This window comes from Ruditapes philippinarum, unplaced genomic scaffold (assembly GCF_026571515.1).
Source record: "Ruditapes philippinarum isolate M1 unplaced genomic scaffold, ASM2657151v2 ctg11127_1_1_1_1, whole genome shotgun sequence".
NCBI classification, from domain to species: domain Eukaryota; kingdom Metazoa; phylum Mollusca; class Bivalvia; order Venerida; family Veneridae; genus Ruditapes; species Ruditapes philippinarum.
The window spans coordinates 1-23,472 of NW_026867052.1; the positions used below are offsets into that span (position 1 = coordinate 1).

The following is a 23,472-nucleotide window of genomic DNA, read 5'->3' on the forward strand; positions in this document are numbered from 1 at the left end:
TAAGAACCCCATACGCCAGAAAAATTTGGTGGCTTGAAACGCATTAACTTTATCTTCTTCACGTTTTTTTCACTTCCAGTAAACTGTGACAATGTTAGATTCACTGTTGTATGTATATGAAGATTCCGGTAACATTATGTCGTCCACTGACAATTCAAAATGGGTAAGTTTGTAAGCATCTGTAAAAAGAAGGAATACTTACTTGTCTTTGAACAAATGATCTATAATATAACATCACATACAATCTCAATTGTTTTAAATTAAATTTAAAATATTTTTCTTCTTGTTAAATAATAATAATTCTAATGATATTGGTAAATACCTTATTCATTATGTTGCTGTGAGTGATAATAATGCTGTTTATAATCATGTTGTTAGCGATTATTTTGTACCTTATAAACATGCTGGTTCTGTTGTAACTTTTGTAACTTTTAATTTGGTTTTTCTAAATGACAATATGACCGTACGGGCTTATTATAAACAAGACACTGCTTCTAATGATCAATAGTGTTATGTGGAAATGAAGTGCTATTTAAGGCAACCTGTCCCCCTTAGGACACAGGTTTTGGATGCGACGAGATATCTTGATATGGAAAACACTGATTCCAAGTTATTATATAATCCTTCAATGTATGACAGTGAATCAGCTTCAAACTCTTCTGGTAAAATTGAAACATATCACCATAATGTGCTTGCTTGACGTTTGTGCCAAGTTATTTATAAATCCTTAAATGAATGGAAATTATACAGTTTTGACACATATGTGTATATCACCTTTAATCTCTTAGTGTGACCTTGACCTTTTATGTAGTGATATGGGCCTTAGTCGCTACATATAGCCCGGATTTGGTGGACACTTGTGCTACAGTATTACAAATCTTTCAATAAACGAAAACGTTAAGTTGAGTACCCACAACTCATACGTGTGATTTGAACAACTTGGAGATAAGGTATTTGTCTTGGACCCGACACGTTGTCTAGATGTGATAGACATTTTTAATCATGTTTCTGTTAATAACCCATAACCTGAAGCTGATTCTATTACTGAGTATCATCATAACAACAGAATATGATGCTTTTGACCCTTTTGCAATTCATACTGACACTGATGGTATTAATCTTTACAATTATCAGTTTGATCTGCTGCAAGTAGTTAACTGTTTTATGAAAAAAAATATAGTTTTCTTATTTTGTGTGTAAATTAAATCAGCAACCGGCCACATTTTATACGATGATGTTTACCTGCATTGTAGTTTAATCCTTTAATGATATATAAATCGATCACATATTCTTTCGCAAAGATGATCTCGATAAAAGGTTTATCTTCGTCAATTTGGCTCACCCAAAGAGTCACCATTGTATGAAAAAACATAGTTTGCTTATTTAATTATTTTGTGTGTAAGTTAAATCAGCAACCGGCCAAAATTTATAAATGATGTTTACCTCTATTAAAGTTTACTCCTTTAATGATATATAAATCGATCACATATTCTGCCGCAAAGGTGATCTCGATATAAGGTTTCTCTTCTTTGTCAAATTCGCTCACCCAAAGAGTATCCATGTCACCATCAAAAATGTTGGATGGTTTCACGATATCGTTTGCCTGAGAAGAAACTTTGAACGTGGCCGACTTTATTACATCTTCTGGATTTTTTGAAGCTGGAACAACTTTATAAAAATAACAGTTAAACTTGTGTAAATAACCAGACTGTCGCCTTGGCTGTTATCTTAGGTACACATTTAAAATGTAAATGACACATGTTTACAATAAGTTAATGGTTTTATGTTGTTCAGCATAAAAGCCAAATGCCAAAAGCCGCTCAAGCGTACAGCCATAATGTACTTATCTGTAGAGTACACAAACATGAAATTATCAAACAAGATTAAACTGTTGAAAAGTTTATATAGATAAAGGAAAATATTAATGATAAGGAAATCTTGACACCACGGTCCAGCGTGAGATTCGTCAGAGTCGCGAAAAAGTAACATTTGAGAAGCATATGGCCATTTTAGATGAGTAGTTTTGCAAAACTGTGAAAGGGAATTTGCCAACTGTCAAAACGAAAAAAAGAAGAGAGGATATTCGTTGATTTTTTAACTGAATGGATTGAAGTTATTATATTTGACATTTAAGTTATTTATCAATTTCAGCTTAGTTGTTTCTCAAGTTTTTCTTAGTTTCTTAGCAGCTCTGACAATGTCTGAATTGTAAGCTAAAAATAAGTAAGGTTTCACATCGGGGACATCTAAAAAAGTAGTGTTGTCATTTAAAAATGTGAAATAGTATTTTGATATAGTTCACTGTGGCATTTCCGATTTGTAATTGTTACAGATAAATCAGTTATCCACATAAAATCATAAAATGATAACATTTATACACCAACTTTAGCTATTAAAAATATTGTTGTTCGTATGTTTTACGGTTTTCCACTAAATTAATTACAATGAGAAAATATACATAAAATAATAGGCCACTTATTAGGTTTTTTTAGTAAAAAAGAATACAGATGTGGAAAATTGAAAAGTTTATTATACAAATGCCGAATTGAAATCACATCGTTTGACCCTGAATGAAATCGGCTAAAATCATTAAGTATCGGTTCATATATCCCTATAATCTATTAAATGATTATGAAAAGTTTTGGTACAAATGATAACATGAGTGTGTATTGTTTTCAAAAAAAGCCTTATACTTGAAATGCCTTTTGTATACACAGACATTAGAAAGGCCTTTAACGGAGATAAATATTAAAACATATCGTACCTGGCTGCTTTTCGTAACATCTTTCTTTTCCGCTAGGGCCTTTTTTGCATTCTGTACCTGCTTTAACGCACTAGGAGTATAAAGTAAAAAAAAGATACAATTATATTTTCAGCTTGAAAGAATATGAATACCAACAATATTGTTCCAGCTAAATATCTATCTTTTGTCTATTCTCAGTCTTTATGAATGACCATGTAATAGCAAGTTTTGAAAATCAACGCATTCATAAAGATCTCAAAACATTAATTATATTTTATAAGAAAAACACTTCCAAAATTTAAAAATTAAAAACTACTTAAGTCGTTCTTCCTCTAATTCTGATTCAGTCATTTTTGTCATTGCGCAAGAAATTTTATCTAACCAAATTTTCGCTGCGGATATTTTTATCTTTAATAATCATGGTTATCAAGGATTTGATAAACGAGATCGTCTTGGTTTGACCACATAGCTCCTGTTCGTTTTTATGTTCAGAATAAAGTATAAAATCTCTTTAAAACGGTTTAAGAACAAGCCTCAGCCTATTTGCGTAAGATGCTTGAAGTGTAGGAACCAAGGCAAAATCTGGGAACAAAAAGTAAAGCAACAACAAATTTCCATGATGTATTGCTTTTAGGAACGGAGACAGATATTCTAATATTCTTAGCCAAAACTATGGAACTTAACGATCAAGCTAAAGAAACTGAGAATTTGGACTCTTCATATAATCTTTAAAACACCCTTGTTTAAACTCTCATACAAATTATAACTAGACAAGGGTCACTGTAATTATTTGTGACGACAAATGTGTGCACAAGTATATCTTTATAATGTGTATTTCATTTACTCTTAAGCGACAAAAATTGCATTTCATTTTCAATTATGTAGGTTGCGTTCTATGAACCTAAGATTGCTTGGACGACGTACATAAGGTGTCATGATATCTATGATATCTTCATTTTCCATGAAAAATTTACTTTACCGATCATACTATAATAACAAATGGATAACAACTACCGTTTTGTATCCTTGTTGCTCAAGACTAAGTTTACATCGTTGTCTGCATGTTGAATCAACGTACATGACAAAAATACAGAAAGCCAAAACCTACAATAAAATAAAAACATAAATATTGGGGTCGTTTGAAATATGAAAAAAAAATCTGAAAGTTTAATTACATGTCCAACTTGAATGACCTTCATTGAACATAGACTCAACCAAAAGCCTATGAATCCAGCAAATCATTAACGTATTTCACCGGGACCATCTAGCAAATGAAATAGCTATAAGGGGTCTGTCCTACTGTGTAAATGAAATGGATTAAAACATTTGCAAGACAATTAACATTGGGAAAATTTTAAAAATGTTTTTAAAAAAGATGAAGTTTTTGTAACTCAATGACACATGTCATTATTTAGTAGGAATCGGCTGATTTTGCAGACCTAATTACCATGTTTCTTTTGCAAGCCTAACGCAGTAAAGGTCACTTAAATTTTTTTATTTTTTTGTGTTATTTTCCTTTAATTTTGAATGATGTTTGAAGTGTTATAATTATTGTCTTTGTTCACTTAACAACATTAAACTTTAAAATATTTTTTCAAAAAATGTTCATGAAATTTAACTGTAAGAGGAAACTAGAGGCATGTTGCAAATAAAAATATGCATCGTTCAAAACACTACGTTGCTTGTACTACCAGTATTAGTACTTTTGTTTGATGTTAATCAGGATATATTTGTAATGAACTGCATATTCCAAACATTTTAATATTTTGAGTGTTATCAAAACACTGATTTTATTTGCAGGGCCTCTTTGCCCCTATTAATGATATATATCAGGACACTATCCTAGTAATACGAACAGATATATGTAGGAATGTTTTTATTTATCTAAATGCATATATGTTTCCCTACCACCAGATCTCTATGTTTCATAGATATCTTAATGAATAAATAAACAATTGCATTTATTTCATTGATATTATTTAATGTCCGAATTATCTGTGTATTTCTGGACTATGAGATAAATTTCTGATTCTTGAAATGTACAATAGTCCCTACAATGTAGTGAATAACTTTCTATGGAAAAAAGAAACTAAACGTCATGCGTAAGAATTTATTATGAAAACAAACACCGTTTGTGATGAGCTGCGCGTGATTTTTACCAGTTAAGTATTCCTGGACACTAGCACGGTTAAACGGATTGCCTTTATCTTTTACATATGTATTAAGATGTCCCTACAACATGGTATATGTTTTATAAAGTTGTCTTGTAATTAATGTCAACATTTATACAATATAATCAAATATTATGAAATACACCGATTTTATATGCATTGTCCTAATTTTCTAAAATATGTATTGACGTGGCTATTAGAGCACACAAACTGGCAAAGTTGATTAAAGATTTCTGTATCTTGACATATGCATTCGTCCTAAAATATATTGGATAACTTATAGACATGTCTTTGTAAATAACGTCCTGCGTAAGAGTTAAACATCATGATTGGCCGCGTGCGTTTTTCCAATCATTGATGTAAATCATCAATGTATTTATGGCCGCTAGCATGGGGCATATATATCCACGGTAGGGAATGGGAACGCGTACTCACAATAAGGCGGCCTAAAAACCTTGCTTCTTATGTCTTTTCTGGTAATTTTTTATTATATTCATTATTCTTATATACAAGACCTGCAGCAGCCTACGCGGAATATATATGTTTGTGACCTATACCTTTTTTTCCAACACAACATAATTCATTAACATGTAGGTTGCCTGTATATCATGAATACATCGGTTCTTAATAAAGGACCGTATTTGGTCAGTGAAAGGCGACATTTTCCTAGCCGATTTAGAGTTAGTATACACGAGTAGCTATTTCCAAAGCTTGATTGAACATATTAACATAATATATTATATCAATTGAGAGCTTACCCAACCATCTTTGTAATACATGAACATAGTTTTTGCAAATTACGACAATTGTTGCCTTGGCAAGGCATATTGCCATAAAAACATCACTTTGCCATGTTTAAATGCAAGTCAACTGCTTAGGAATATAACCAGGAATGCAGAAATGCCTGAACTGTGATAAATCACAAAGCATTTGAACAAGAACCCGTGCATTATTTTACATCAATGCATTCAGAATGGATATCTTTCCATTCAAACATGTCAAGAATAAATATGTTTGAACTACATAATTGGTGGTTTAATTGGTTTCCAATTGACATATTCTTTTAAAGGCTGTTCAAGGCGGTTAGAAAGTATACCGTTAGAAGAAATATTTTGAGAATATTGAATTTCAAAACGATAATGAAATTTGTGTGCATTTTTATTTTATTTTACTTTATATTTTTTTCAGGCGAAATACAGAGTATTAATAGTAAAATAAAAAAGAAAAATAACAGGTTTGCGACATTTTAACTGCGTTCTTGTTTTGACCGTTTATGCAAGCACTGTTTGGCACTTCATTGTGACCTCACATAAACAGCACTTTAAACGTTTGTACAGCGTTACTTATTTAAATTAATACATTGATGTTTGTATTTATTTTCTTGGTTTGAAATGCCAAATATCTAACATCTACTATGTTGCATGTTTTTACTTGTACATCAAACATATCACCCCGAGTGTGGCCAATTTTGACTTTAGGACCAAAATTTCAAAAACTGTGGTAGAAGACTTACAAATATCATAAACATATATAAACTATAAACGTTCAGGGCCTTAAATTTTCAGCCAAGATGATTTGTTTTCTTTGAATTTTTCCGGGCCATGACCAACCTATTCAACATACCAAAACCATTTGTACAACTTTGAAACGGCACTGTCTTATAATCATTGCTGTAAAGTTTGGTTACTGTACAGTCATTGGTTTTAGAGGTATGGTGGCTGAATTGTGCCATTCGTGTTCTTGCCCCGCGACCCCGCCAAGCGAAAAGTGGAAATTTAACAAGTTATAATGGTGGGCGCGGAGCGAAAACACGCTTATTAGCGAGGGCGCAGGGCGAAGTTAAAGGAACAAAACTCGACCCCGCGTAGGCGCGGAGCGAGATTCAAGAAATAAAACGGCGGGACAGCGGTGCGCGGGATGAAGTTAAATTAATAAAACTTCGCCGCGCGTCTTTGCAAAAAAGCTTGTTTTCGTCCCCAGACCCCGCCATGCGAAAAGTTGATTATTTACAAATAAGAATTGCAGGGACGCGGGACAAAACACGCTAATTAGGCCCCGCCGTTTTATTTGTTAAATCTCTCTCCGCGCCCACGCAGGGTAAAGTATTATTTCTTAAGCTTCGCCCAGCGCTCTCGCTAATTAGCATGTTTTCGTCCCGCGATCCCGCCATTTTAGTTTAAACTTTATTTATTCAATAAATTGTACATAAATGACATTTACAAACATTGCACAACAATGTAATTCAGACTGGATTGGAAAACAAGTAAAACAATACTTATATCAATTCCCTCTCAGTAAAAGTTATTTTCAAGATAAAGATACAAAAATGTTGCGGTTAGATGTAAGCTCTTTGAATGTACAACAAAGAATAAGAGAATAATATATTGTTGAATTATCACTATAGAAAAATCTAAATTATGGTGAAATGCTAAAAGAAAAGAAGAATGTAAGGAAAGGTATGACTGAATATATATATCGGAGTTTAATAATTAAGATTAACATGTAAGGAAATATGAGCGTACGGAAAGACCAAAGTTTATTCACACTGATAGTAATTCTTACAAAAGCGCTTAGATTGTGTAATAAATTTTTGGACATTCTGAAAGAGGGTTTTGTTTTCATCAGAAGAGAGATGTTCGTTGCCGTAAAGAAGATTATTTACTGTAGCCGGACAATTTAAATTAGTGAGAAATATTTCGCGAGTATTTCTGTATTTGGTACATTGCAATAAGAAGTGAGATACAGTTTCTCTCATTCCACATGTGCATGTTGGAATTTTCACAATAGACCTTCTGAACAGATCCTCATTCAATGAACTACATCCTAATCTTAATATTGTGTGAAGGATTTGATCTTTACGTGTGCTTGTATTATAGTAAGACGGTGGTCTTTTGATGTTCGGGGTTATTTTGGACTTGAATATGTTTAAAGTTGGACTAGATCGAAGAGTTTCAGGAAGAGAATTCCAGGTGCGAATAGTAGATGGTAGAAAAGATTTTGAGTATAAAAGTGTTCTGGTTGGAACTGGAGTTAAATCGTCAATATGTCTAAGGTTATATGTACTTTGTTGGGTGGGAGTTAGAAGATTTGAAAGATAAGAATGTGATATATGATTTTTCATTTTATACAATAAGATTGATTTATGTTTATTTCTTCTATTTTCTAATGATTCCCACCCAAGTTCACTGATAAGCTTGTTAATATTACACAGTTTGGTAGCGCCTGCGACTATTCTTGCTGCTTCATTTTAAACGGATTCTATTTCCTTATTTAGTTCGTCAGTTAAGTTATCCCAGACTACATCAGCATATTCAAGAAGTGGGCGGACGAATGAATAATACATGCGTTCTAAACTTATTCGTGATAAAAGAAATTTAAAACTTCTGAGTAGTCCGATTCTTTTCCAGGCCTTATCAAGTAATAGATGAATATGGGTTTTCCAACGGGCATCATGAGATAAAGTAACACCAAAATGTTTATATGATGTGACCTGAGATATTGGAATAGAGTTATAACAAAGTGAAGGATGAGACGGTTTAGATAATTTCCTTGAAAAAGTAATTGTTTTTGTTTTTTCTGGATTAAAAGAAACAAGCCAAGTATTGGCCCAAGAATGTATCCGATCTAAGTCTGAGTTAAGACTGGTTGCTGCAGTAAGTGGGTTATCTACGACTATATACAAACTCGTGTCATCCGCAAAAAGTTTTATGTAAGAAGATATGTCATTTACGATATCATTGATGTAAACAAGAAACAAAAGGGGGCCAAGAATTGAACCTTGAGGGACACCTGCGGAGATAGAAACCCATGCTGAGGATACATTTCTGCACTGGACTCTTTGTCGCCTGCAAGACAAATAAGAGGAGAACCATTGGAGAAGCGATCCATTTAAACCCAATGAAGATAGTTTGTAGAGACGACCTTGATGCCATACTCGATCAAAGGCCTTGGAGATGTCACAAAATACAGCCCTAACCTCTTTACCCTGATCGAGAGCTTGACAAATATCATTGTATAGATAAACTAATTGATTAACTGTTGAGTCACCTCTTATAAAACCTGATTGGTGAGGAGTAAGCAAATTATTAGTGACAAGATGATTATACAGATACTTATGAACACATCTTTCCATCAATTTTCCGATACAGCTTAACAATGAGATAGGGCGGTAATTTTCGGGACGTGTTGGATCAGATTTTTTAAAAATAGGAGTTACATTAGCAAGTTTCCAGGGTGTAGGAAAGGAAGAAGAACGAATAAGCTTGTTAAAAAAGGCTGCGAGTGGAATGGCGAAAACAGGTGCGGCTTCTCGTAGTAATTTAGGGCTTACAAGGTCTGGGCCACATGCTTTTGAGGGATCTATTAAGGATAATGAGTCAAGCACATCCTGCTGCGATATGTTAATGTTTGATAGGGTAGGAATGTTTGTTTCAGTAAGGGGTGGAGGTATTGAATCCTTATCATCTACCTTTGATTGCGAACTAAAGAAATCGTTTAGAACTTCTACCTTCTCTTGATCGGATGATGCAATGATATTGTTGTAATTTAGTGAAGGTATTGAACTTGAGGTTTGCTTCTTTGCTAATTTTTTACTACATTTGTACCATTCTTTAGGGTTTACATTATTTGAGTTGATTTTTTCAATTATGTTATTTTGATACATTAAGTTAGATTTTCGTATTTGTGTAGTGACATCGTTTCTAATTTGTTCTAAAATTTTGACCAATGAAAATTGGTATTGTTTTGTTTGGCTTTTTTGTGAAGGGTTTGGTCGTTTCTGAAATTTAAATTTACAGGTATATTGTTATTTCATCCAAAAGGGATGTCCAAACCCCGGTCTTATTGTTTACTTCTATTAGGAAATAGTTTCAGGATGCTACTTGATGAAAATAATTGTTTTAGAATTAAAAATGTTTCCGCGAAACTCAATCGACCGTTGTCATTAGAAAAAGAAGAATTGCAAGTTCTGATGAAACCCTTAGTTTATCTCTGTGAAAGTGTCCGTAACCCCCTTTTTTTGTTTTAGGGCCCAATAACGTCTTCTGAAATTTTTCCTGCGGTCTGGAGAAACCGCAGGGTATTGGTACGGCGTTTTAACTTTTGAGGCAATGGAGGAGCAACGTGACCTGTTTTCGGGTTCATGGAGGGAAGCACGTGACTCTGTAACCGTATATGATTGGTTAATTGACCTTTTCGAAAACCCAGCTAAAATACCGTTTGCCGGTACGTTACGGATTTACCTGTAGGGAATTAGTCCGAATTATACCTAATTGAGAGACAAAAAAACTATTGCGTGATATTTCTAATTTTCTATAATTATTTTACCGTTTTAAGGTAGACAAACTTGAAATATGTGTTTGAAAATTATCAATGTTTCTTTAATACCTATCTCAAATTTTACAAACAATAAATTGTTTACACTGAAAATACACAAAGTTGAAATATTCGTAGTGGCATCTGCCATAATAAATAGAGATATTTTCTGCGTAAACTTGTGTGTGTACTTTATTTATTTTTTTGCTCGGAATTATTCATAAAATTGGAGGCCTATTTAATCATTTTCTTAAAAAGAAATATTTTTTTTATGTTCGACATTCTTCGGTCTTCAACGGTCACCAGTTTCCAAAGACCTTCTCGATTATTGTCAACTATATTCCTGATACAAACGTTTATTTTACCCCCCCCCCCCCCCTCAAATAATGTTGAAAATAGTTAAATGAAATATCTTTATATCATTAAAATGTTCACCGCAGGAAACCGTTTTACTTGTTCTGCTTTGGTTTACTTAATTTTAGGACTGCTACAACAGGACAATGAAAACGTGTGAGATCAGGAAATAAAGGGATCCGCTACAAAGCTTAGTGATACCATTTGGTGGTACTTAATAAAAATGAGGTCTATCAAGGAAAGAAGAATGTTCAGTGAAGTGCGTTGGAGAGGTTATAAGTTGTTCTGCATTATAGGATTCAATAAGTCTAGTCATCTTATTTGAGGATGATGTATGAGTATTGATTTTAATTACCTGCAACTATTGTGTCATATGTCTGTACAGAGAAAATGCGGTCGACACTTTCTTCCAGGAGTTGCCAGTATTCATTGTTAGAGTCAAGGTGGTCGATAAATACCGCCGACAAGAAGTTTTTAGGAGTGAATAATAATTTCAACCCAAAACTGCTTCAAGCCTGTTAATATGGAGATCCTGTCGAAAGTCAACGTTTATCCCATCTCGGACATATATTGCGACGCCATTTTAACTTGTTAATTTTCGACCTTTCGCATCGCAGGGCAAAACATGAATGGCACAACTAAGCTACCATATAGAGGAGATGTTGCTTTAAGTAATTATTGACGACTCACGCGATAGCCGTTTGGGGCTCACAATATTTTACATGAATACGTTGTGCTAGCGTAAGCTAAATGTTTGAACAGATATTGTTGTTTTATTATTTAAGAGTGGTTTATCAAAGATCGGGGTCTTCATAGTGTAAAACAATTTACTGTTAAAAGTGAGGTAAGTTCTCCCTCAAGAGTCCATAAAAATGCACTTACCTGTGGAAGGAGAAATTTGTTCAGGTAAGTCATTTCGTTTAATGGCTGCAAGCGTGCTCAAGTCTGGAACCAAAAGAAAACAAAACAAAAATATGCATATTTAATATTTGAATAATTAAATAATTAACGAATTAATTGATTGTTCATTGTAAAAATTAAGCATTTATATGATTTGCTTTGAATGTTACATTTGCAAAAAGGTGAACATTCTAGAAACAAAATGAAAGAGGTAAATTAACCACATTAGCTCTGTAGCATCCCAACAAAACCGTAAATTATTAGATATTGTTATAATGTTATCTATCAAATATCGTTACAACATAAACTTAGCTGCTTACTATTATATTCAAAAGTACAGCCATTCATTTAAAGGGAGACACAGGCAAAATTTTCGTTTCTTAGTTTTGGATTTTTCATTCATTATTCTGTAAATGTCCCCAAAATGAATACATTAGACAATCAAAAGAACAAAACTTTTCTCCATATAAAGAATAAAATGGTGGTTTCCTAACTTGACCCACGTGGGTCAGGTTAGAGCACTTAAATTTCACAAAAGTTGTCACGGTGAACTCTGGAAACGTTAATGAACATGTCAAATGAATGACTTAGACTTGTTTCAATCCTACAATATCCACAATATCTGTTAATGTTACTTCAAGGGTTTATTCAAGTGACGTGACTTGTTTTAAAAATTTTCGGTGATTTTATTGGCGTCTAAATTTTGTTCAATAAAATAGATATATTTATGCTTCAAACCCAAAATATGTAGATTTTTAACAGAAATTCATGCTGGAACTTTAAGAAATGTCATTTTAGCGTGATTTGAGTACATAAGATCATTTTGATAGTTTTGTAAATATTTTGTCTGAATATCCCTTTAAGGCGATAAGGCGAGATACGAGTTAGTGAAATATTATTTTATCACAGTGATTCAAGTAAAACGTTATTTTCAAATCAACATGTACATTGCCCATCTACACTTGGATGAGCATAATGTTACTTGTGTCTGCTCAGATATCTTGAAATATATATTTGCTCTGAACATTGGGAGATAATTATATTTATGATACACTAATATTTATACACAATTTTTAAATGTTACGCATTTACTGAACTTTCTTTAGCAAATATCCACTGTGAAACGAAGATTACTCCTAAGTATTAGAATACTAATGATGAAATAGTTGTAGTTTTTTGTGTATATACTTAACAATAATGTAATTTATTATATTATCTAAAAATAGCTGCAATCTTATTGGTCCAAACTGTAGTCAACAGAACTTTTTATAAAATCATATTCACTGGGTGTAGTATCATATTAACTGGCTGAATTGGATTTTCCAAGTCTAAAAATAAATTGAGTCTCATATTCAATGACCATACACCGTAGACTGTTAATTACGTGTGTAAATTAAAAAATAATTGTTGCGGTTTGTTCTTCATGGCATATTTCTCGATTGAAATATCATTACTTTATTGTTATACTTAAAGGCTAAACCGTATTGATGAGTATAAACTTGAATTACTTTTGTATGCACAGCGTAGCGTAGTCTTTGCACGCCTAACACGTGCGTCTTTTTCCGGCGCTTCAACGAGGCAAAATTTTTGCATGTATATAACGATGTACTTTTTCGTGATTTTTTAAAAATTCTTACCCTATTCATATAATAAAACAATTATTGACAAGAGATGTGATATTCACCGGCAGAAAGTCATACTGACCTCGGCTATCGCCTCGGTCAATATGTCCTCTGCCGGTGAATATCACATCATATTCAATGGCTCACTAGTCAATAATTGTATAATATATAATAACCAATATTAAAATACGTCGATATTTACGTAAGTACGAACATTTATTTTTACAGTGAATGTTCATTTCGCATGTTTTATTAGAATGGTAGTTACTGTAGGTTATTATATATCTGCCGGTGAATATCACATCATATTCAATGGCTCACTAGTCAATAATTGTATAATATATAATAACCAATATTAAAATACCTCGATATTTACGTAAGCACGAACAATTATTTTTACAGTGAATGTTCATTTCGCATGTTTTATAAGAATGATAGTTGCTGTAGGTTATTATATATGCCTATAAGTTGCAATATCAAAATAAAATTCTATTCCAATGCTATACTTGATATTTTGCGTGTCGACCCTCAAACTAATCCCTGACACGTGACATATGATATGACATTAGGAATATGTCGTTTCGCATTGTCGAGCGTCGTTTCGTTTGATAATGTCGCCGTCGCATTTTCAGGGGCGACAAACAACAACGCGAAGTGACATCACGACGATGCGAATTGACATAGCGACAATACGATATAACACTCGACAAACCGAAGTGACATCGCAATATATCGTGCATTTATAGGCGACATTTTAAAGTGGATATCGCGACATTGTCGCTTGACGTTGTCGCCGTAATTTGCGATTGTCGGGTGTTGCTTCGCAATATCGCTATGTCATTTCGAGTTGCTGTGTGTCGTTTATGCAAATAAGTTTCCATAGGATTTCTGATTGATGATAGATAAGTGTTTAGTCATCTCTAAACACAGCGTATGGTATGTGGATTAAATGTGTTTCATTAAATTTGTAGAACATAATAGTGTACAGTTATTTTTTAAAGTTTACTTAAAGAAAAAAGAAAGAAATACACAAGCGAAATGATTGCTTCGCCCACTGATTCACGTGACACGGTCAGTAAATATTTAATTCTAATCTTTTTCTTGGATAGTTCAATGTATTATGGTATTTACATTTGGAAGAGATCTTGAAATATTTCTCCTTGACTTCAAGGCAAATTATCATTTTAGTTTACAAATTCACAGATAGTTAAAATAAAAGTAGCGGAACATATAAATAGTAAAATTATATAAATTAAGCATCCTTTACAATCTTTTAAGGGAAAATGAGAATGAGAAAATTGTCCTTGCATAACTTTATAGTATTATATATGATTATACGTATATTTGTACATTAGATATGTTGTGATAAAACGCAATATTATTCACTTCAAATTAGTTTCGCATACACCAGAAGGCGAGACTTTGGTTTTAAATTAGAACCGTGATCAGGGCAAACGCCTTTTTTACTTTGGGACCATATGCCGCATTTCATGGAATGGCACTAACGTGTGATATTGAAGGTTCCATGAATACCGCCATATGAAAACATCTGCGAATGTTTCAAAATTCCAAAGTTTGCCAGGTCATATTAAATGTTGAATACTTCTTAGGCCCATGGTAGTGGGCGTGGAAGGTTATTTGTACATTCCATTACCATCCATTAACAGGCTGAATCAAACCGAGCCTACAACATTTTCAATTTTGTGTTTTGTATGTACTAAAGGGATTCTTTATTTCTCTCTATTTTAACTTTCGTCAGAGATGTAGATTACATGTAAATAATATATATGTAACTGCTTTTTGTACCTGCTTTAACACTTATTATCTTCATAGATACAAAGTTACTGATAAATGAAACAAAATGACTCCATCTGACAATATTTTAGTATAATTGGTAATTTTGATATACTGATTTAATAGCTTTAAATTGACAAAAAATCAAAATAGTCAATATAAAAAGCCTGCACCATTGTCTTATACAAAAAGTTTGTCTAAGGAAAATTGCGGATTTTGCAGGCATGTTAATGTGGAACTGATAACGATCGCCGACTGGCTTATCTGTAAGACCCCTGTCAGCTTGATTGACAAGGATAGGATTTTCTTTTATATTTTGTGATAGTCATTTACATCATTGATAATAAATGTCCGTCAAAATTATAAATGTTAATATTTTGAAATAAATTCATATTTAAACAACGATAAAATGAACGTCTGTCACTTTTAGATATATCTGATAATTTCAAAAGGCTGTTATTAAATGATAACATGAATAACAACGAAAACGATTCATTTATTTGGTCATTGTAAAAACATAAATATCATTTATATTGACATTCACTTTCGTCCGAATAATTCACTTTCGTACTATTCAATGTTAGTAAAAGTATAAGGCCTCTGAACTGGTTTATAGAAATATTAAAACAACACGTACATTAAACTATTACAATGATTATTTTTATGTTAATAAGTCTGCCTCGACAACCATTCAAAAATTTACACATGACTACTTGTCGCTACGGTCGCCACTGTACTTGATATATTTTCTAAAAGATTTTTTACCATTTGAAAGAGTTCTACAATATGTTTAAACATACCGTAATAAGTTGTATGATAGGCGGAACGAGGAAGAAAATACAAACACAGATATAGTGTCCTTGTTAGACCGCAATCGATAACCAAAGTGAGATCCTAGGACTAAAAACACGAGTACAATAAAGTTCAGATGCGATTTTGAGCGTCCTATAAAGGACGAAAATGTTTGTACTAAATTTGCATGTATTAAATTTCGCCTAGTCTCTCATGCGATAATTAGCCCCCCCCCTCCCCCTGCAATCCGATATTTATTGCGTGCTGAACATGCAACACTTTAACTTTAATTTAATGCCTTTATAAATGCAATTCAAAATGGAAGTTTTCATGCATAAATAAAGCGTTAACTTTAATGTCATGATAACTTTTAATATGTACGCATTTACATCTTTCACATCGCATAATTGCAAATAATTCGGTCTTTAACTTTTAATTTTCTATATTGATTAGATCAGAATGTTTTCAAAATGTTAAGCTGTAAATTGTATTGTTTTCTCTAATTACCAAGCACGTAAACAACAATAAAATGTAGAGCGTAAAATAGATAAAGTAATAATTAAAAGCGGGAGAGAGATCCCGTAACAACAATTTGAAATTTGTTAATACTCGGTCTATAAAGATATGTTCGGTCATTGCCACTAACAATACAAAAGAGTATGTTAACTTGAAACGAAGATGATTTTCAGATGAGAGAAAAATACCATGCATATGAAGTCCATCGCAAAAGACAATACACATGTTAATACAAATCTGCATTGTTTTATTTCAATTGTTTGAGCAATGTAATACGACAATATTCCATTAAACATGTACATTTGGTGACTACTAAAGACTTTTGTTCTAACAAATAGATACGTATGCTACTTCTATGCACTGATACACCAATGTTATAAGTATATTACGGCTACTTAATTTATGCTGTAGAAGTCATGCAAAGTCATGCAAAGAAAACCTTCATTTATGTAAACATACTGACATTGGTATTATAATTTTCACACAAAAATATTGCTTCTGTTTTATGATGTCAATTTCAGCTGACATTAAAAAAATACACATTTCAGGATAACAACCATTGAAGGCATTATTATGGTTTAACACACACTTTTACCTCTTCATTCATTGATCTTATAATTGATAAGAATTTTTTTTCTATACCTTATTATATAAGTTTATACCAAAACTTGACCTATCAATACAGACATACGCTTTCCTGTAATTCACGAAACAATGGTACAAGGTATTCTTGTTTTTAATTGTTTGCCTTTGTTTCAGTCAATGTAAGATGAAAAAAAGCAACAATTGTGCTATACCCATTTTCGAAATCAAACTTGGCATCCATTAGAACACAGTGGTCTGCTGCCCATGATTAAGTCTTTTTAATATAATTGTAAACAACTAAGAGAAATAGCTTGTCAGTCTGATTTCTCTAATTTTTTTTTTTTGGAATTATTGCCCTTCTTATTTAAGGGAATAATAAAACCTGTCGCCAAGGACTTGAGAAATTTCTTCTTATATAATACATGATTGAAGAACATTTGATGGGTGAATTATTTTAGTGACAGATAATTTAAAGCATTCATAGAGGATATTTTCTAATGAGGGCGTTTGGTTTACTCCTAGCTTCCGGATAGCAAAATTTCCTCGTTTGAGATACGTTCATCCATTGTCTCAAATGTGTTACTGTCATATATTTCCTCACCTGAAGTATTGATAAAATTCTCAAAGTCATGATTGTCTACTTCCTCCTCATGCTCCCCTGACATTAAATTACAAAAAAAGATATTTAAAATCACTAATTGAAATATCTTCCCCAAAATAGTAGAACTTGTAGTTTGGAATATTTTCGAAAATTCCCATGGTGATTGAGGCCTTTTTAAATCGTTCTTTTTTTCGACAACGGCTATTATTAAAAGTATTTCAATATCTTCAGAAGAGTAAGATAAATTATATTTGGATACCACATCCTTATATGCAGCCAATTTTTAAGAATTATCGAACCATTTCTTATGTCTGTTTTTATCACTAAAAAACGTCGTCAACAATTATTTAAGTCTTCTAGGGGGCGTGGACGGTAACTTGCACTTTCCAGTACCGTCCATGAACAGGCTCAATCAAACCGAGCCTGCAACATTTTCAATTTTGCCGTGTTGGGCTTTCTTTAGGGATTCTGTATTTATCTATTTTATGATCACATCCGTGTTATTTGTGCCGTGTGGCGGCTGTAAAAAGTCTCCCCGTACATTTAATCAATGATGTTATATTTTCGATCCTTGAAGATCGTTCAGCACGACATTATTGTTGTTAAATGTTGAATTCTGCTTAAGCCGGTGCTAGGGGGCGTGGACGGTAACTTGCACTTTCCAGTACCGTCCATGAACAGGCTCAATCAAACCGAGCCTGCAACATTTTCAATTTTGCCGTGTTGGGCTTTCTTTAGGGATTCTGTATTTATCTATTTCATGAAATAGTTATCCCCCTGTTCACACAAAAACACCGTAAAAAAGCGAGTCTATTAACACTTTTTTCCATTAATTTCAGAGCACTTTCACTTTCCAGTGGGTTCTACTTCTGGGATAATATAGATCTCTCTAAGAAATAAATATTGGTACTTTTAATCATACTTAATAACTGTATTTGTAGTTTTTGTAGACTCGTATATTTTCTCGATATTAACCCTTTCACTGCTATATTTATTATACTATTTTCGGTGTATTTGCCATATGGACGGCTTTAGCCGTCTCTATAATAATAATAATAATAATAACAATAAATTATTAATAATAATAGAATTAATAATAAATATAAAGAAAATTATACCATCGACAACATATATAATAATTATAATACTAATAACAAATGATAATAATTATACTAACTAATAATATAGTAATTTCTTAGAAAACCCTCTGGCAAATAGGTGATCATTTAAACAATAACCCGCTGCCAGCGAAAGGGTTAATTTAAAATAAAAACGAAAATGAGGCATCACAGACAAAATATTGTATTCTCCGACCTCAGAATAATTATTGTCCAGTTTGCAAAAATTATCTTCATACTTAAGTAGACTGAGACTTGTAACATCCCCGCGATCACCTGGCTAGTGGCCGTTACTTATTCCCTGGTTGGTTGCTTTACAAATATCAAGTAGATAATCATGGAAATGATTTGACGTGGTATCTTTATAAATACGAGGCATGAGATTATCAATAGTTATTACTTCACCAGTGCTTATATTTGAATAAATCATCTTTACAACCATAATATACTATTAAGACCGCCAAGTACAACTATTTTGCCTAGCAAATTGTTGTCAATACTTTCTTGTTCAAATTGTAAAAAAAAAAATATTGTAAACGTTTTGCACAGGAAAAAACTCAGGTGCGATGTAGTTCATAATTTTTATTACTTGCCTTATAGTATATTTTATATATACCACAAGTCCACTGCCCCACAACTTTGCCCTACGATGTTGATATTTACGGTATAAATGAATTGGGTTTGAATAGTCTTTAAGCTCAATATATGACGATTTGTTGTCTATATTTCTCTTAGACAAATGAAATCTTTTTGAAATAATATGTCTAAAATCCTTGAATAGTTTTGTTCCAGAGTAAGTCATTTCAATTTCCATGATTTACATTGTAAAACATTCCCACTTGGTTCCTAGTGACTCTCTATGGTTCCTAGTGACTCTCAATGGTTCCTAGTGACTCTCTATGGTTCCTAGTGACTCTCTATAAAGCCGATTGTTACCGTTAAGCTTGTCCATCTTAAAATATGCTTCCTTTCCATTCCATTCCTGTGGGCTTGTAACATTTCAGGGATCAACTAACGGCGCTGATCTACTATTTCTTTCGGATACTGTTCTGATATACCATAGACAGATCATTTCAGGCATATAGCAGCTCGTCGCACTCGCTCACAATCGAGGAAGTCCGTAAATTTAGCGACAATCAGTCGTGTTTTTTTTTCGGGTTCAATATTGCAAAATAAATGTGCTCTCTGAAGGCGAATATCTCTAGTTGCATTGTATGCTTTAAGGTTTTCTTCACTAAATTGCAGAATTTTACATTCACGGATTTATCTTTTTCTTCTTGGATTTTGTGAAACAATAAATGGTCCGACATGTACATGTATTATAAGAAAATGTTGAATAAAATCATTGCTCAAACAATAGTGCGACATTTTAAATTCTGTATTTCTGTCTTTTATGTGATTTCTATACTTTTGTGTTCTCAATCGATTTTCGGCATTTATTTTCAAACTATTTGATGCATATTCATAAAACAAAGTTGTGAACAGCAGCTTTGTTTCCCTTCGCTTTTGTATGGAGTACTTTAATTGGTCCGAGGTTTTCATGTGACCAATGAAAATATTGCATTTGAAAACAATCTGCTACGCCATTTTACTTTCATTTTGAATTGAGAATTGGACATATCGGAGAAAAGGTGCGATATAGTTTCATATGATGCTTTGATTGAACAACTATTACAAATAATTATTTATTTTTTAATCATTTTAACTTTTTTTAATACGCAATACAAACAAATATTCATTCACTGTGAATTTAGTGTGAGTTATACCGAAACGACGGTACAATCAGATTTGACAGTTTGGGCTTGAATATTTTTTGCTACGTATAATCAGCTAAGGTGTCAGTGTTGTTTTCTTAAAAAGTATATATTTATCTAAGATTTGACACCAGGATTGATAAGATCGATAAAAAATTGATGAATATATGCGCTGATAATTGAGATGCTAGTGTTATTTCTATGCAAAATAAAAGTAGAGTAAAATACCTTCATATTTTTTTAGAGTCATATATTTTTTTCATAAAATTCATTTGTGTCAATACTTATGATGTTGGGATGATGTTTAAGGGTTTTGGCTTGTAGAGGGGGAACGGGAGTATAGTGTAAGTCATGGCCATGTGACGTTCACCTGTGCAATTGACGTTGGTCGCATGGATTAGAAATTGTTTTGTCATTATAGGATATGAAATTGAACACAATTTCGAAAAAATGTCCAGGTACTATTTGCACCTGTTTTTTTTTTTCATTTAAAGTTGGATGGATATAATGTCACTTTAACCAAAGAGTATTTAAAACAATGTCATATCAAGAGGGATCAAAGTTGTGCGAACTTTTTCAGATATCGTCATTCAGAAGATTGTGTATTATAATGGTGAATTACCAATTATTGATAATAAAAAAAAAAAATGTTTGTAATACAATATAAAAGACCTAATTATTTTGTCATATTAAGATATGAAATTGAACACAATTATGGAAAATTGTCCAGGTACTCTTTCCAACTGTTTTTTTTTTACTATTTAAAGTTGGATGATAATAATGTCACTTTAACAAAGACTATTTAAAACAATGTCATATCAAGAGGAATCAAAGTTGTGCTTAATTTTTCAGATATCATCAATCTTACTGATATTAATTATTGTATACAGCATAGAAATTCTGACATGTTATAAAGAAAACTTTAAAAAAGCACTGTAAAATATCAAGTTTTACATTCTTTATGATAAACAATTCGTCCAGATGTCATACTTAAGTGTTGTTTTTTAGCGATTAAACTGAACACTTATCTTTTAAAATTAATCAATCAGGTAACCAATTTAAATATTTTTTTTCGTTCTACCTTTGATAACTTAAATAATTTTTCGATAATACAAATGATAGAGTTATTAAAATTAAATAACATTAAAAAGTATTATCACTGTCAAAAATGAATTTATTTTATAATATATCGTTCACATACAATAGATAATGTGATACTAATAGGGGATAATTATCAAAGCGAAATGTTCCATCATGGAAGGTATGTTATGCCATAAATAATTCTGTTGATAGTATATAGTACAAACACCGAAATAAAAATAAATATAAATGAATGTTGTTGATAAATGTGAGATAAATTATAAAAATAACACATCTCTCTATAGTTGCAAACAAACTAACTGTTATTTTGATACATATACAATTTTAAAATGGAAAAATCTTTACCTCCTTAAAATATCCTTCGACACGACTGTCTTGCGATGCAGATTTGACAGTTTTAGCATTACACTTTATCGTTTTATAACATGTAGTTTCAGCAATTACAAAATACGAGCTTTGACAAATTCACCATCATCGGACCATGAAATGCATACAAATGGCAGTTATTATTATTACTCCGCACTTGTTGAAGATTTGACTATTCAACCAAAATATATTTTACACGCAAAACGCACTCTGTTGGGTGCAGACAAAATTTCTCATAGGTCACTTGAAGTTATTCTCACTGTGTACCAAGACATTTTTACTGTTATATGGGTAACAGTACTTTTTAAGGTATAATTATAAATAAATCTAGTCACATGTTTTTTCCTTAAAATGGCCGCCATTTTGTTGTTGTTTTTTTATTGCAAAGTTCACCACGCAGGGGGATTCATGGAGAAACACCGAAATGACTGTGACATCAAGAAAATATAACAAGCTAACGATTAAAGTATGCAACAAAAGATTATTTAACGACTTCAATCAGTAAAACATGACAGCCGTAAAACCATGCGATGAATATTCTAGATAGTAACAGATTTAACTTTCTAAATAAAAGATAAATAAATTCTCATGTACACATCAAGCCGGTTTTATGCGTCGTGTTGGATGTTGCACTTTTTCATTGTCCCTCATGTATAGACTCAATTAAACAGAGTCTGCAATGTTCATGTTATTTTATTGTTTTCTGTTTTCACGAGATGATATAGATGATATTTATTTGTTTTTGTGAGGATACTGTTTTGAAAATTTAATCTAACCCAACAAACACGTTTTCTGTTATATTTTCTGCTCATTAATAAAAACAAAGTAAATCGAAATTTGCAGAATATTAACTTCAACATTTAAATCAGTTTTCACCACTGGTAGCCTCATTTAAGTCGAATTTCTCATAATATACAAGAAATCTTGGGCTGAATAAAAAGTTCGACAATCAACGTAAAATGGTGATGATATTACTTTATAACATTCTATTAAAAAAAATATTAATAAGCAAAACAAATTTTTTTTTTTTCAATTTTCTACTTTCTACTTTGTCTTTCCTTAAAGCCTTTGTTAAGGTAAACACTTTCCTCCTCTCATTTAGCACCACATTCATTTGCATATCAAGTTGCAGTCTCTCGTCATTACGTGAGTCTTGATATATTTCTTTTATTTAACTGAAATAGTCCTTTTCAGACATTTCTACTTATCCAAAAAAATAAATATGGACTCTAAAACAAGCTAAGATTCACTATGAATTCCTTTGGTTCAAATGATTATCGTTATGTCTAAAGCAGTGATTGCCTGAAATGAACCTATTAAATTATGAAACTTGTAAAAACTGTTTTTGAAGACACTCCTCAATTAAGGTACAACAATGTAAATACCTGTTTATTATATTTGATAATAATAATAGGTTAGTTTTTTTTAGGTGAGGCAGGTGTAGATATTATTTGAACATTTACCTTACAGTAAACTTTTTTTTCTTTTCACTTTAACCACCGCGATTATGCTCCATGCGGTTTTACTGAAAATAAAATCCTTTGAATAAAGTTGTTTATATTTATATGTATGTATTGTATCTTAAATGAACCATAACATAGTGCATTCTTCTCCTCTTCTTCTTCATCAAGGTATTTGTGGGTTAAAATCGTTGACATCGCTTTATGCTTTTTTTTTTTTTACATGAGTTTGATAGTATGTGTTATCAAAAATACATTATTTAAGTATTTTAACATTCCCTT

At 32.2% G+C, this 23,472-nt stretch overlaps 1 protein-coding gene across 1 annotated transcript; it reads right to left on the minus strand.

Annotated features, from left to right (window-relative positions):
* Nucleotides 1–24: 24 nt before the first annotated feature.
* Nucleotides 25–21,964, minus strand: LOC132734647 (uncharacterized). The gene is made up of 6 exons (XM_060721434.1): nt 21,710–21,964; nt 11,464–11,526; nt 3,758–3,847; nt 2,765–2,834; nt 1,444–1,668; nt 25–179 (listed from the first exon to the last, which is right to left on the minus strand). The coding sequence occupies exons 2-6, from the start codon at nt 11,494–11,496 to the stop codon at nt 70–72; spliced, it is 528 nt and encodes a 175-aa protein (XP_060577417.1). The 5' UTR covers nt 11,497–11,526; nt 21,710–21,964; the 3' UTR covers nt 25–69.
* Between the last annotated feature and the right edge of the window lie 1,508 nt (nt 21,965–23,472).